This window comes from Chiloscyllium plagiosum, unplaced genomic scaffold (assembly GCF_037043375.1).
Source record: "Chiloscyllium plagiosum isolate Xiang-an unplaced genomic scaffold, Cpla_swu_hap1 HiC_scaffold_27, whole genome shotgun sequence".
NCBI lineage: Eukaryota > Metazoa > Chordata > Chondrichthyes > Orectolobiformes > Hemiscylliidae > Chiloscyllium > Chiloscyllium plagiosum.
This window is the reverse complement of record NW_028270165.1, coordinates 25,375,838-25,391,527: the sequence shown is the minus strand read 5'-3', so window position 1 is coordinate 25,391,527 and position 15,690 is coordinate 25,375,838. Positions and strand designations below refer to the sequence as shown.

At 41.7% G+C, this 15,690-nt stretch overlaps 1 protein-coding gene across 1 annotated transcript; it reads right to left on the bottom strand.

Moving 5' to 3' along the window:
* Window positions 1-11,569: 11,569 nt before the first annotated feature.
* On the bottom strand, window positions 11,570-14,149 carry LOC148143462 (putative G protein-coupled receptor 139). The gene is made up of 2 exons (XM_087975200.1): window positions 14,080-14,149; window positions 11,570-12,471 (listed from the first exon to the last, which is right to left on the bottom strand). The coding sequence occupies exons 1-2, from the start codon at window positions 14,147-14,149 to the stop codon at window positions 11,570-11,572; spliced, it is 972 nt and encodes a 323-aa protein (XP_087831326.1).
* Window positions 14,150-15,690: the final 1,541 nt, after the last annotated feature.

Genomic DNA, 15,690 nt, shown 5'->3' with positions numbered 1-15,690 from the left:
GTTATGCAACAGTTATGGTTTGATAGAATCCTTGAATGCTTTGGTGTCTCACGTGCACATCTAGATACTTCCAAACTGCTATGAATGCCTTTTCTACACTTTCAGGCAGTAGGTTCCACGCTTCCACTATCCTTTGAGTGATTCTTTTCCTTCAAAAGTCCGATAACCCGCTTGTTACTTGTTTTCTGTCATACCTCACCAAATAGAATACTTCTTTCCTGACTTTGCTGTATATTTCGCATCATTTTTAAATGTAAACGCCTTGGTCATGTACCAGCCACAAACATTCAGCTCGACAAAAATCATTAATTCTCGGACGTGTGGAAACCATGGATTTCGCACTTGAAACAAAAATGTTAATCTGATTCTTGTGGTTATTTGCATTCCAGGTGAGTTTTTGAGTGAGTGCTATTTTTTATGCTAATAATATTGTGTAAAGAACCATTAGCCAATATCAGTATTGTATAGCAAAGTGTTACCACAGCAAAATCAACGGTTTGTGGACACTTTCCACATTTTCTACTTGCTGAAAACATTACTGGTGTAATAACAATGTAATATAAATGTCCTCTGCAACTCTCTTTTTCCTTAATCCTCACACAGTTCTACTACTCTAGACAGAATAACAACGTATTGGCAAGACATGGTATTTCAATGGTTAGAGTCGAGAGTGTGGTTCTGGAAAAGCACAGCAGGTCAGGCAGCATCGGAGGAGAAGGAGAATCGACGGTTCGAACAGGAGTCTGTCCTTACTTTGTCCGAGGTCAGTGGTTAGCACCGCTGCCTCACAGTGTCAAGGACCTGAGCTTGATTCCGTCTTCGGGGACTGCCTGTATGGACTTTGTACTTTCTCCCCCTCTCTGTGTGAGTTTCTGCTGGTTCCTCTCGTTGCTTCCTACAGGTTAAAACTGTGTTAGATGTATTCGCCATGCTAAATTGCTGACAGAGCTCAGGATGTGAAGCATAGCTGCGCCATCCATCAGATATCCAGAGGGCAATGAATGCTAACGGGTGAGGGGCTGTCTGGGCTTCTCTTTGGAGGGTCGGTGCGCGCTTGTTGGAACAAATGCCCTGTTTTTGCATTTTAGTGATTCTATGAATAGCATGGCATGTTTTCAAATATTGTTTTGAAGCATCTTCACGTGTATTTCAGTCGTACTTTGGTATGTTGATATAACACTGAGGGGTGATGATGGAGAAGTGATATATTTTCTGGAATAATAATGCAGGGACCCAGATGATGTTCAGGACACCTGCATTCGAATCCTACCACAGTCGGTGGTGGAATTTGAATTTCAGTAAAATCTAGAGTTAATTCAATGCACACACACACATAAAAGTCTACGTGTTGAACTTGCATTTGTAGAATTGTAGATAAATTCTGTTCTCCTCAGAAAGGCCACAATTCTGTAGGCAGTCTTTTTTTAATATAAAGCACGTGACAATTTCTAAATTTTTACTTTTGAAATAGAACAAGTCTGACTCAAGATTGGAATAGATACAGACCCTAAACTCACACCTTTAATGCATTGTCTGAGCTGACATGTCACTTCTTTAAAAATGAAACATTAAGTTATCTTGGAAATGTAACTTGAAAGAAGCTCTTAAAGTTGGATATAGAACATAGAAACGTCCAGCACAAAACAGGTCCTTTGGCCCACGATGTTGTGCGAAGGATTAATCCTAATGTAAAATAAAATAACTTGACCTATGCACCCCTCAACTCACTGATATCCATTTGCATGGCTAGCAATCGCTAAAATATCCCTAATGACACTGCTTCCGCCACCACCACTGGCAACGCATTCCATGCATTCACAACTCTCTGTGTAAGGAAACTTCTACTGACGTCCCCTCTACACCTTTCTCCTAACATCTTAAATCTATGACCCCTCGTGCCAGTAAATGCTGCCATAAGGAAAGGTCTATGTCTATTGACTCCATACTTTCCTCTCATTATCCAGAGGTGACCTCACCAGGGACATATAGAGCTGTGGCAAAACCTCGCAGTGCATGAAATCGATCCCTCTGTTAATGAAAACCAAAACACCATATGATTTCTTGACAACACTGTCCACTTGGGTGGCAATTGTGAAGGATCAATATACTTCAACAGCAAGATCCCTCCGTTCCTCCACACTGCCATGAATCCTTTCTTTAATCCTATATTCATCATTTTAGGTCGACCTTCCAAAATGCCTCACTTCGCTTTTATCCAGATTGAACTCCATCTGCCATTTCTCAGCCCATCTATGCATCCCATCTATGTCACTCTGCAGCCTGCAGTAGCCATCCATACTGTCAACGCCACCTCCAATCTTTGTGTCATCTGCAAATTTAATCACCCACACCTCAACGTCCTCTTCCAAATCATTTACAGAAACTACAAAGAGGAGAGGCCCAAGAACAGATCCCTGAGACACTCCACTCGACACTGAACTCCACGCAGAATACTTTCCAACTACAACCACTCTCTGCCTTCTATCAGCCACCAATTCTGAATCCAGATAGACAAACCTCCATGCATTCCATACTTGCTGACTTTATGAATGAGCCTATCATGGGGAACCTTATCAAATGCCTTGCTGAAGTCCATATACGCCACATTCACTGCTCGACATTCGTCGACCTGTCTTGTCACCTCCTCAAAGAACTCAATAACATTTGTGAGGCACAAAGAAGAACAACATTCGCCTCCTTCCAATCCTCCTGTATGAATCCCGTGGTGGGTGAGGAGGCAAAGACCTTTGCCAGCGGCTTAGAAACCTTCTTTCTCGCTTCCAGGAGCAGCCTAACTTAAATCTGGTCTGGCCATTGGGATTTATCAATCTTAATGTTTGCCAAAGTTTCCAGCACATCAACTTCATCGATCATGATCTGTTCAAGCCTGTTTCCCCGCTCCGCAAAGTTGTCATTCACAACAAGATCATTTTACTTGGTGAATACCGAAGCAAACAACTCATTTAGGGATTCCCCCATCTGCTTAGACTCCAAGCACAAGCTCCCTACGCTATCTCTGATCATTCTCTTATTCCTAACGTATGAGTAAAATGCCTTTGGATACTTTTGAATCTTTCTTGCCAAGCCTTTTTCGTGCCCCCTTCTGGTTCTCCTCCGTCCACTTCTGAGCTCCTATCTAGAAAGTCTGTAATCCTCTAAAGCTCTGTTTGATCCTTGCTTCCCCCATCTTACATCAGCTGCCTTCTTCCTTTTGACGAGAAGTTCCTCTGTTCTCGTCATTCAAGGTTACTTAATCTTACCCCGTTTTACCTGTCTCAGAGGAACAAATTCGTGCATCATTCGCAACAACTGCTCCTTAAATAGTCTCCACATGTATGTTGTGCCCTATCTGTGGAATAATTGTTCCTAGTCTGTAATCCCAACTCTTGTCTGATATCGTAATAATTGCCTTCTCCCCAATGAAATGTCTTCCCTCGTTAACTGCTGTGATCACTTTCACCAAAGTGTTCTCCCACTGCGAGATCTGCCACCTGTCCTGGATCAGTGCCAAGCACCAAATCAAAAATGGCCTCTCTTCTCGTCAGTCTGACTGCACACTGAGTAAGTAACCCCGCCTGAACACACCTGACAAAACCGGTTCCATCCAAAGCATCTGCACTTAGTAGGTTTCTGTCGATATTAGGAAAGTTGAAATCACACATAACAATAATTCCGCTACATCTGCGTTTTTCCAGAATCTGCCCGCCTATGAGTTCCTCAATCTCTCTACTGTTATTAGGAGATCTGTAGAAAATCCCCAATGAGGGGACTGCTCCCTTGCTGTTCCTAACTTCCACCCATTTTTACTCAGCAGTCAAATCTTCCTCAACAACCTCCGTTTCTGTAGCTGTGATGCACTCTAATTAGCAATGCTGCACCCCCTCCTCTTTTATCATGCTCCCTGTTATTTCTAAATGTTCTAACCCCTGGAACATCAACCAACCATTCCTGCCCCTGTGAAACCCACGTCTCCATTATGGCCACAACATCGTAGCCCCAAGTATTGATCCATGCTCGAAGTTCTTCACTCTTATTTCTGACACTCCTTGCTTTAAAGCAGACACACCTTAACTGATATCTTTGTTTTATCATGTGAGAAAACTTCCCGATAGATTCACTACATCCTGTCACTGCCCCATCTGCAACTGCCCCCCTCTCAGATGTGTGGCTCTGATTCCCACCCCCTCCCAAACTAGGTTAAACCCTCCAGAATCACACGAGAAAATCTCCCACCCAGGGGGTTTGTGCCCCTCCAGTTCAGGTACAAGCAGTCCTTCATGTACAGGACCAACCTTCCCCAGAATGTATCTCAATGGTCTAGGTATCTGAAGCCCTCCCTCCTGCACCAGTCTCGCAGCCAAGTGTTAAGCTGCATTCGCTGAGTGTTTCTCACCTCACTATGAGTTTGTTGGAGTAGCAGAAAGCATAAAGGACTGTCAGAGAATACAGGAGGATATGGATTGACTGGAGAGTTTGGCGGAAAAGTGGCAGATGGTTTTCAAACCAGAAAAATGTGAGGTGATGCATTTAGGTAAGACTAATTCTAGAGCAAATTATACAATGAATGGAAGAGCCTTGGGAAAGGTTGATGGGCAGAGAGATCTAGGAACGCCGGCCCATTGTATACTGAAGGTTGCTGCATAGGTGGATAGAGTGGTCAAGACGGCATATAGTATGCTTGCCTTCATTGGACGGAGTATTGACTATACGAGCTGGCAAATCATGTTAAAATTGTACAAAACATTGGTTCGGTAGCATTTAGAATACTGTGTACAATTCTGGTCGCCAAAGGATGTGGACGCTTTGGAGAGGTACAGAGAAGGTTAACGAGGATGCTGCCTGGTATGGAAGGTGCTAGCTATGAAGAAAAGTTGAGTAGGTTAGGTTCATTTGCATTAGAGTAAAGGAGATTGAGGGGGAACCTGATTGGTTTACAAAATCATGAAGGGCAGAGACAGGGTGGATAGAGACAAGGATTGAGTAACGAGAGGTCAGGCTTTCAAGGTGAGAGGTGGAAATTTTAAGGGGGATACATGCAGTAAATACTTCACACAGAGAGTGGTGGGCGTTTGGAACGCGTTGCTAGCAGAGGCGGTCGAGGCAGGCACGGTCGATTCATTTAAGATGCGTCTGGACAAATGCATGAGTAGGTGGGGAGCAGAGGGATACAGATGTTTAATAATTGACCGACAGGTGTAGATAGTACATTTGCATCTGCCAGGCTTGGAGAGCCGAAGGGCCTCTTCCTGGGCTTTGTTCTTTGTGCTTTGTTCTTTGCTATCTCGTGGCATCAGTAGTAAAACTGAGGTCACTACTCTACTCGTCTTGCTGTTCAGCTTCTAACCTAAATCTCTGTAGTCACTTCTCCGATCCTCAATCCCTTTCCTGGCTGCGTCATTGGTGCCAATATGTACCAGGATTTCTGTCTGCTCATCCTACCCCTTCAGAATCCTGTGAACCAGATCGGTGACATCCTGGATTCTGGCACCGGGGACGCAACATACCTTCCAGACTGTTTGCTTCTCATTTTGTTTTCGAGAGATTTGGAAAATTCACAGACTTGACACTGATATTTTGGTTTTGTTGCTTCTAATTTCCTTTCTTCAGTATTTACAAATGAGAGGGAGGGAATTGTTGAAGAGGAGAGTATGAATCGGATTGGTAAGTAAGAGGAGATACTTGTTAGGAAGGAAGATCTGTTGGGCATTTTGAAAAACTTGACGATAGACAAGTCCCCCGGGCCTGACGGGATATATCCTAGGATTATGTGGGAAGCAAGAGAGGAAATTGCAGAACCGTTGGCAATGATCTTTTCGACTTTACTGTCAATGGGGGTGGTGCCAGGGGACTGGAGAGTGGCGAATGTTGTGCCCCTGTTCAAAAAAGGGAATAGGGATAACCCCGGATATTACAGGCCAGTTAGTCTTACTTTGGTGGTAGGCAAAGTAATGGAAAGGGTACTGAAGGATAGGATTTATGAGTATCTGAAAAGACACTGCTTGATTAGGGACAGCCAGCACGGATTTGTGAGGGGTAGGTCTTGCCTTACAAGATTTATTGAATTCTTTGAGGAGGTGACCAAGCATGTGGATGAGGGTAGAGCAGTAGATGCAGTGTACATGGATTTTAGTAAGGCATTTGATAAGGTTCCCCATGGTGGGCTTATGCGGAAAGTCAGGAGGCATGGGATAGTGGGAAGTTTGGCCAGTTGGATAGAGAACTAGCTAACCGGCCGAAGTCAGAGAGTGGTGGTAGATGGTAAATATTCAGCCTGGAGCACAGTTACAAGTGGAGTTCCACAGGGATCAGTTCTGGGTCCTCTGCTGTTTGTAAATTTTATTAATGACTTGGAAGAGGGAGTCGAAGGGTGGGTCAGTAAATTTGCAGACGATACGAAGGTTGGTGGAGTTGTGGATAGTGAGGAGGGCTGTTGTCAGCTGCAAAGGGACTTAGGTTTGATGCAGAGCTGGGCTGAGGAGTGGCAGATGGAGTTCAACCCTGTCAAGTGCGAGGTTGTCCATTTTGGAAGGACAAATATTAATGCGGACTACAGGGTTAACGGTAGGGTTCTTAGTAAGGTGGAGGAGCAGATGGATCTTGGGGTCTATGTTCACAGTTCTTTGAAAGTTGCCACTCAGGTGGATAGAGCTTGTAAGAAGGCCTATGGTGTATTAGCGTTCATTAGCAGAGGGGTTGAACTCAGGAGTCGTGAGGTGATGTTGCACCTGTATAGGACCTTGGTAAGGCCACATTTGGAGTACTGTGTGCAGTTCTGGTCGCCTCATGTTAGGAAAGCTGTGGAATCTTTAGAGAGGGTGCAGAGAAAATTTACCAGGATGTTGCCTGGAATGGAGAATAGGTCGTACGAGGATAGGTTGAGAGTGCTAGGCCTTTTCTCATTGGAACGGAGAAGAATGAGGGGTGACTTGATAGAGGTTTATAAGATGATCATAGGAATAGATACAGTAGACAGTCAGAAACTTTTTCCCCGGGTACAACAGAGTAATACAAGGGGACATAAATTTAAGGTGAAGGGTGGAAGTTATAGGGGGATGTCAGGGGTAGGTTCTTTACCCAGAGAGTGGTGGGGGCATGGAATGTGGGAGTGGCAAAGTCAGAATCATTGGTGACCTTTAAGCGGCAATTGGATAGGTACATGGATAGGTGCTTAAGCTAGGACAAATGTATGGCATAACATCGTGGGCTGAAGGGCCTTTTCTGTGCTGTATTTTTCTAAGTTCTGTGTTCCCACCTGGCAACTGACAATATTTTCCAAAATCCCATTGCTTTTCTGCAGATAATTTGGCGTCGATAGATATTAGGAGAAAGATTAGTTTGAGTCGGGGTGCTGTTGCAGAAGTGAAGATCTAGGCTTCTCATCAGAAAGAAAAGAGTTCGAAATTTAAAGAGCCGAGCAGAGCGCTCGATCTCACGACTCTGCGATGAAGCATTGCAATGTGTGCTGATTGAGCCAGTCAGGCACACGCCAGCAAGGTTTTCACTTGCTGTTTAAATATAAGATGCGTAAGGAGATCAGGCAGGCGGGAATAAGGGAGAAGTAACGGACTGAGAATTATATCAGCAATGACCAATTATAAAAGTAGAGTCAATTAAGCGGATTGTGCTTCTCCCATCTATGGTATGTGGTCTTCTCGCAGCTATGGGCATTAGAGCAAAATTCAACATTCATCTGAATAATCCCCCATCAAGACTGGGGCATTTCACATTTGGAACTGTTTTGGAGCAAATCTAAATACAAGTGAAAGGAAAGAAGAGGAAATAATAAAAGAGTAGGTCTGTGAGAGAGTGGAAGACAGCAAAGGTGCAATAGCAAAAAGGAGGATGTCAATTGAACGAGATATAATTGGTACAAATAGAGAAACCCAAGTTCTGTAGAAGATCACAAATTGTTTACGTAACTATAAACAGACAATAAGTTTTACGAGAAATTTATGTTCTTATGAAAGAGAAAAAATGTTTTGTAATCCTCGCAGGAAATTCAAGATGGTGGATGAGAGAAAATCGTCACTGTCAGAGCTGTTCCTATTTCCGAATTTTTTTTCTTGTCAGTGCTTGAGTTCATTTCCTCGATTTCTTAAAGCGATATTTACTGTTGTCGCACATTCTTTTTCGAACTTTAAAGAAAAAAAAAATCAAAATAACGCTACTTTAAAACGGGAGAGAACAGGAGGTGCATTCCTTTCTGGAAAAGAAAATTCTCCTGAAATGAAAGGGAAAGTTGAAACCGTTAGAATGGAATTCAAAACAACAACCATCACTGGGAGAAAGTAGTCAAAGCATAATAAATAATATATATCATGGAAAAGGGGAGACAACACTGCCTAATAGTTTGTTGCCATTTTACAAATGGGTAATTAACATTGTCTGCAGAAGGGGTAACTGAGCTAAAGGGATTGTTATCAAGAAAGTTCTGCTTTGAACAGAAAAGTATTGCGTAATGTAACTTGGAAGAAGGAAGTTATTTCTGAGAAGGCTTGATGATTCCAGAAGTGCAATGAATGCTGGGTTGAACTCAACAAAAGATGCCTCCTGGGCTTCACAGGAGGCTCCCAAGCACTGAGGATGTCACCGAGACAGGGGACGAAACGTTTGCAACAAAAATTTCCAGCTCGGCAAACAGAACCACATCAACAAAAGAATCATTAACAATATCAGACGGTGACATAACAAGACACAATATCCTGCAATAATTTAACTTCATGCTTCTTCAGAAGCAGATCCTGGAAGAACAGCACGCACAAGAATCTATCCTGAACAAGCAGACACAGGCATTTTTGAATCAACGCCAAATTGCTGTGTTAATCGCACAATGCATAAGTTGAGATGTTAGGAATTAGTTTCTGACTTGAATGGTCTTACCTTGGTTGCAAGAAGCAACAATATTTTAAGTAATTATTTCAATACCTGATTGTCTGTGAGATTTCTGAATAAACAAGTGGATTAAAGGTCGTCTCTTGTTATTAACACACAACACCAATATCTGGCATTCAAAAGGTTGTATTGCCTGCCAGTGGTCGGCATCAGGATATCACACCTGGCTGCAGAGAAACATGAAGCAAGATGAACAGACCCATTTGTTATGCGAATTAGTCAGAAAAAGAAAGAAGTGCTTCAGAGGAATATGAGCAGTTGGAAATAAATTCAATTTAGAAAGCAGAAACAAATATGTCATAATTTTGAGAGTACTACATAAACCACAAGGTAATTGGCAAATCACAACAAGATTAAAGCATTAACTATGTGAGTGATAGATTGATGTGGGAAAAAAATGGTTCTCCATCAGAAGTCCTGAGTTCAAGTTTACCTGGTCCAATGTTGCATTATAATACCTCCGAAAAAGGTGATGATAATTTATGTATGAAACATATGGACACAGCCAAAATAACAGGGAAGGAGAGACGGTTTCAAATTGGATGAGCTCCGAACGAACCAGAATGACACTGGTGTTCTGTCAAATCATATGGATAGTGTTGTGCATTGGATTAGAGCTAAATAATTGGGACAATTTGGCTCTGGGCGATGGTAGGCGCTTTCAATGCTTGAAAAGCTGTGAAGAAAGGTAAAGGTGTGAAGATTTAATGAAGGTTAGTAATGTTTTCAGAACAATTAATAGGGAAGAGAATTTGAGAAGTTTCATGACTATAACATCAGGAACAGCAGATAAGGAGACTGGCTGTACTGTTTTCTATTCGAATCTCTGTCCTCTGATCAGGAGTCAGTTTCAGTCCAGCATGAAACCATTGTAAATATTTGGAGAAGGAAACCATCTGCGTCACTAATGTACTTTAGGGAAGTAAATTTTCTGACCTCCATTTTGAAAAATCACACAAAGCCAGATTATGCCGTAGTGTTGTATGATTTTTAACTTTGTCCACTGGAGTCCAACACGGGCTCCTCCAAATCTCGGCTTACATGTGACTCTAGAGCAGTGCAGTTGACTCTAAACTGCCCTCTTTGCAATTAAGGATGATGAATACTTATTGCTTTGGCGAGTGTTTAACCTGTGAATGAATTAAAATGTATGAAAATGGTCTTGTGGTGTAGATGATATTATCCTGTATAGCCATTACTGTATATAATTTCTATCCTATGAGGAAACGTAAAACGGGATTGCGATGTGATGGAACATTTCTCTTGAACTTCTGACAGTAAAATTACCTTATAACTCATCAGCAATATACGTTTCTGTGATACTTCGGCATATATTCTCACCATGAATCGACAGTATTTCAGACCATTAGCAGACTCTCTACAAATGTCCACACCAAGTTCATGTTCAGTGCAGTGAGATCTCAGAAAATGAAACTATTTTAATTACCCATTTACGGATATGAGCTTCGTTATTCTTAAGAATATTTCCGTGCTCTGTAATTTGCTGCTTCTCCGTTTCTGACCTTTTGAGGACTGCAAAACTTCTCTACACAATTGATCAAACCTAATCAGATGATATTATCATTATCAAAATGATGTCTTGAATAATATTGAAAAGTTGTAGCTGTAAAAATGAGCATATGCTTCATTTTTATTTTCTGGTAAGTAAATGCTTAATGCGAACCAAAATGTTTCTGAGAAGTCTTGTGAGACGGCTGCTCACGATTTCCCTTTTGCTCGCGAATCTGCAATCAGGGAGTCCTCCTTCTGACCAGCAATTTAGATCCCTGCCTCACTGCTTATCAACTCAATGTCAAACGGGGTTATTGGAGAGATCAGTCCAAAAGCTCAAGAGAGGGAAATTGGGAATGACTGAGAATTTCGAAAGTGATCACAAAATAGAACTAGACTAAAGTAATCAACTAAAGTGCAAACTAGGGACGAACGGAAGAGAGGTCATTAATTTTAAAAATATTGACGTGGAATGAGATGTTTCCACTTGAGATGTACCCGAAATTATATCAATCATTAATCAAAGGAACCTACAAAAGAACAGACGGGGAATAGTTCAAATCAGAGACTGGTGGAAGTGTTGCTTTCGTTTCCACAGAAAGTAGTTGAGGTAACTCGCGTACATGCATGAACCAGAAGCGCACTAAACAGAGGAAGACTAAAGGGACTGAAATATATACTGGTAGTGTGGTGAAGGAGATAGGTGCTAATGATGATTATAAACACGAATCTGATTCTTTGTACTGTAAACGTTATTTCAAACAACAATGAGTGTGATTTTTCAATATCAGCTCTGATCATTTGAACTTCAATCAATGACTTCCACCCGTCTATCATGTGAAGATGCATGAAGTGGAAACTCATAGAGCAAATGTGTCAGCTTTCAGGAACATAACTGGCGTCAGTTGTTGACTATTTCTTTCCACTTCTGAAATAAATATCATGGCACATTATAATTTCCATTGCAGAGATAACACAGAGATGGTGCCCAAGTGGGCAGTGACTTTGATATTCCGGCGTTCTCTCACCATGGATGATGGTTATCTCCCTCAGAGTCAAGATTTGGAATTGCTAACTGTTTAATGTAGGTTTGAGGGAGAGTGCTGTACTTTGGAAATCTCTGATGGAAAAGAACAATGTAAGCAGATTCTTTTTTTATTGCCATTTACTTTTTAAGGCAACTGGCCATTCTGGTATAGGGAAATAACATCAATCTTTGAACTTCCTCCCGGAATTTGTTTTGCGATACTGCATAAATGAAGACATTGTTGCAGGAACTGACTAACTGTAACAGGTTGGTCATCTCTTGAAGAATGTACCTTGGGTCATTGAAATCCAGGCCAGTGAAGTATCCCTCACCTGTAATTCGCACGTAGAGAAAGCGTCCAATATAGGTGACCCACAGGAGGAGAAAGCTCAATGAGATGGCAAAAAGTAAGATAATGGACTTCCTGCGGTTGGCCATCTCCTGATCTTCTCGATTTTCGGTACCCCTGAGCCGCTTGCGGGCTCTGCTAGCCGCTATGATATGTTTGACAGTAAAGATGTTGAGCAGCAGAATGAGGAAAAATGGGAGAAACGGGGTTAAGATATGGTCCATCCAGTCGTAGACCTGCCAGATCCGCAAAACATAATAACTGTCCTTGATGCCGCAGAACCAAGGCACCCCGTCCAGAATGTACAAGGGCTCGTGAATGAAGAAGTAAGGGACATTCTTGACGCAACTCATAGCACAGATGATTCCGATGATCAGCGCTGCAGTTTTCTCAGTGCAGTATCTGGTCTTCAGACTCTGGCAACAGATGGCCACAAAACGGTCGATGGTAAAGGCCACGGTCAGCCAGACTGAAGCATCCCGAGTGGTATAAGCCAGCATACTGGTTACTGTACAGCCAGGGGTGGTGGACAAGAGGCTGTACCGAAAGTAAGTGCCACCTATTCGGTTAAGGATCACGGCAATTACAATAACAAGGAAATCATTCACTGCTATTGCCACCAGGTAGAAGGTAATGCAACGAGAGAGTCCACACCGCCCTCGGGAAAGAACTATGATCGCCAGCAAGTTGGCTGTGAAATATAAAGAAAGACAATAATGTTATGAACAGGCTCCATGCAATAGCAACACGTTATATACTCTGTTATTGGAACCCTCCTGAACCATCACAAAGCTACCTCAGATTCTAAACGTTCAAGTGTCAGTGTTAGCTTTTCGATTTCCAATGCCATCGTAAGCATAATTGAATAGAGAACGCTTACTCTCATTACTTGCTACAAACCCCTCTCCACTTTTGCTATCCAAATTAACATCAGCTGGAAAACCTTTTGCTCATGCCATTGCACAAAGAAAATCCCGACCATCCACCAACCCAATCACATCATTTAGCAGACCATATGTCCATCATTGTCTTTATTTTTATTGTGTATCTATAGCATTTTCAAACACCTCCATATCCACGCCAAAGAGTTTCCTGATTCAAAAAACATAGAAGCATTTGAAGTCATAGCATACTTGCAATGCTATGCTCTTTTTTTTCAACGGAAGACAAATGTATCCCTCAATCTTAAAAACATGTTTATCTGTGAAAGCTCCAAACTCGTGAGGGACACTCTTCTCCGGCTACCTACTGTGTCACTCCATCGGCCCTTCTTCACTAAGGCCATTTTTATAACCTTTCCCCTTTCCATACTTTTGGGCCTGATATTATGTAGTTCGGTATGAAATGTGCTTGTTCAAGCTGCTTTGAGGTAGCAGATGACATATATAGCATTCGTTGCAGAAATAAGCCCAGATCCACCTTCCTAAATGGTAACTGGATGTAAGCAACAAATATTGGCATTCGCAGAGCCGGATACATGCAGCCCAAAATTAAGACAAGTGTTGAAATAAAAGGTAAGTGTGCAAAACGTGTCAACATGAAATTAAATGTTTAATTAATCTTGCATGTACGCCCACACATTCCCAATTGCACTACTAATTCTTGAAATCACATTAAGAGTGGAGATTATCAAGTGGGAAAATTATTTTATTGTACACATTGCATACTTCCGGTGGTTGTGCTGTGAATTGTTCTGATGTCTGAGTGAAGTGTTACATTGTAATTAATCAAATGAAATTATTACTATATATATATATATATATATATACATATACACACAAATAGGTATATTTCAATATGGTAGCATAAATAGAAAGACAAATCACATGACTCCATGCTATTTGATTATCCCAAATAGTTGGAAACGCAAGAGAATGGAATTTAGATATTTTGACTAAAAACCTAATATATACGAAAGAATTACTGACGCTGTAAATTACAAAACATCAGCAGACGTTGCTACAAAAGCTCAGTGAGTTTGACAGCGTCTGTGAACAGAAATTAAACTAAATGGTCCAGGTCCGGTCACCCTTCCTCACCGCAGTTCTGAGGAAGTGTCACTGGACTCGATGCATTAACTTTGATTTTTCTTTACCGATGGTGCTAAACCTGCTGAGCATTTGCAAAAACTTATGTTTATCTTTCTAATGTATCTGAATTGCGGTAAGGTACTTTACTCTCAGACTGCGCTGAAGTTTCGGGAAAAACGCTGAAAAAAGAAAAAACATTTCTCGACAGTAACAACTACAAACTAAAAATTACAAATGAATTAGGCAATCACTTATAATTTTTCACTTACCAGGGACACCTAGGACACCGAGAATACAGTAGCAAATGGCAAATACTGGACTATTGGCTGCACCATGCATTGTCTTTTCGGATATAACGGAATTCCAGAGACTGTACACTTTCATTTGCGACACATTCACTTAATCCTCTTTTATGCTGTGTGAGAGTGTCAAGGGAGACAACCAAATTACAACATGCATCTCCATTATGATTCAGTGAACAAACACATTACCTCACTATTTCAACTTAGAACATTGGGAAGATGAATGGTGGGTAACCATTGGGTGTAAATTCTGCTGCTGCCATCTCTTGACAAGCCATGTGGATTTCTCTCCAATAAATGTGAATTTAGGAGACATAGTTAATATGTTTGTGGATGATACCATAATTGGTAGTATAGTCCACAGTGAACAAGATTATGTAAGAGTACAAATCGATCGTGATCAATGAAGCCAATTGCCAGGCAAGTGGTAGATGGGGTTTAGTTTGGATGAATATGCTGTCGTGCATTTTGGTACAACAAACAATGACTGGACCTTGCACAGTGTTATTGAACATAGAGATGTGGGTGTTCAGGAAGATCGTTTTTAGAAAATTGCATCTCAGCTGGGTAGGCGGGTTCAGAGTGTCAACAGGCATGAGGTTGGAAGAGCAGAGCAAGCCAGGGAGCATCAGAAGGTGAAGAACTCAACTTTTGGGATTCAACCCTTCTTCAAGAGGGGAGTGGGTGGAAGGAGAGTTGCAAATAAAGGTGGGAGTGGTGGGAGGTAGTATGAGGCAGGGATAGTTCAACACAGACAGTACCTCCGGCCTTTTTGGTAAATGGGAGGAATGACTCCGGTGGTAGCTGGAAGGAAGTGTCGATACAAGGTATGGAAGGGAGGAGGAGGGAATGCAAACTCAGTTGTGTAACTGGCAAAAAGGTGTTAACGTCCAAGTTGTCATGGAGATCTGAATTGCAATATTGGAAGCGGCAGGAAGAATGCAGCCATCTGTTCCTCATATTTCAGATTTCAAAAAGATCACCTAGAACTCCAGAGTGCGTGGTTTGATCTCTGAGATCCCGATGTAAGTGTGCAGAGATGATGACAAGACAAAACATAACCGTGAATGCATTGTGAAAGTGCACTCAAGAATGGGTCTCAGATATGTACAATTGACCAAATGGTTACTGCAATTTGGAAGTGCTTGAAAACATGGTTTCAAGGGAAAGGCACTGATACATAATGTGCAGAGAAACTGACTTTAAAACAATGAAATTGATGTGGTTGAGAAGAGGTAAAAATGATATGAAATGAAATCTCTGGTAAGCACCATTGTAAATGGAGGGAAAAATATACTTAAAGTAGCAACTGGTGGGTACTTATGAATGTTGAGCCAAAGAACTTTTCAGCTCATGTGTAATCAGTTGCCATTAACGAATTGTAGTAACTTGCTAAAATGCACAGATGGCAGTTTTGGAAGGGGTGAACAAAGTCAAAAGTCTCACGATATCAGATTATACACTAGCAGGTTTATTTGAAATCACCATCTTTCAGAGTGTTGCTCCGACATCAGGTGAGGTCCTTCAGAAGAAGATTTCACATGATGAAGGAGCAGAACTCTGAAAGCTTGTGATTTT

Excerpts from the sequence above, each read along its gene's own strand:
- LOC148143462 (XM_087975200.1), bottom strand. The coding sequence starts at position 14,149 with ATGCATGGTGCAGCCAATAGTCCAGTATTTGCCATTTGCTACTGTATT. Across the intron at positions 12,472-14,079 it reads CGGTGTCCTAGGTGTCCCTG|CCAACTTGCTGGCGATCATA; the intron begins GTAAGTGAAAAA and ends TATATTTCACAG.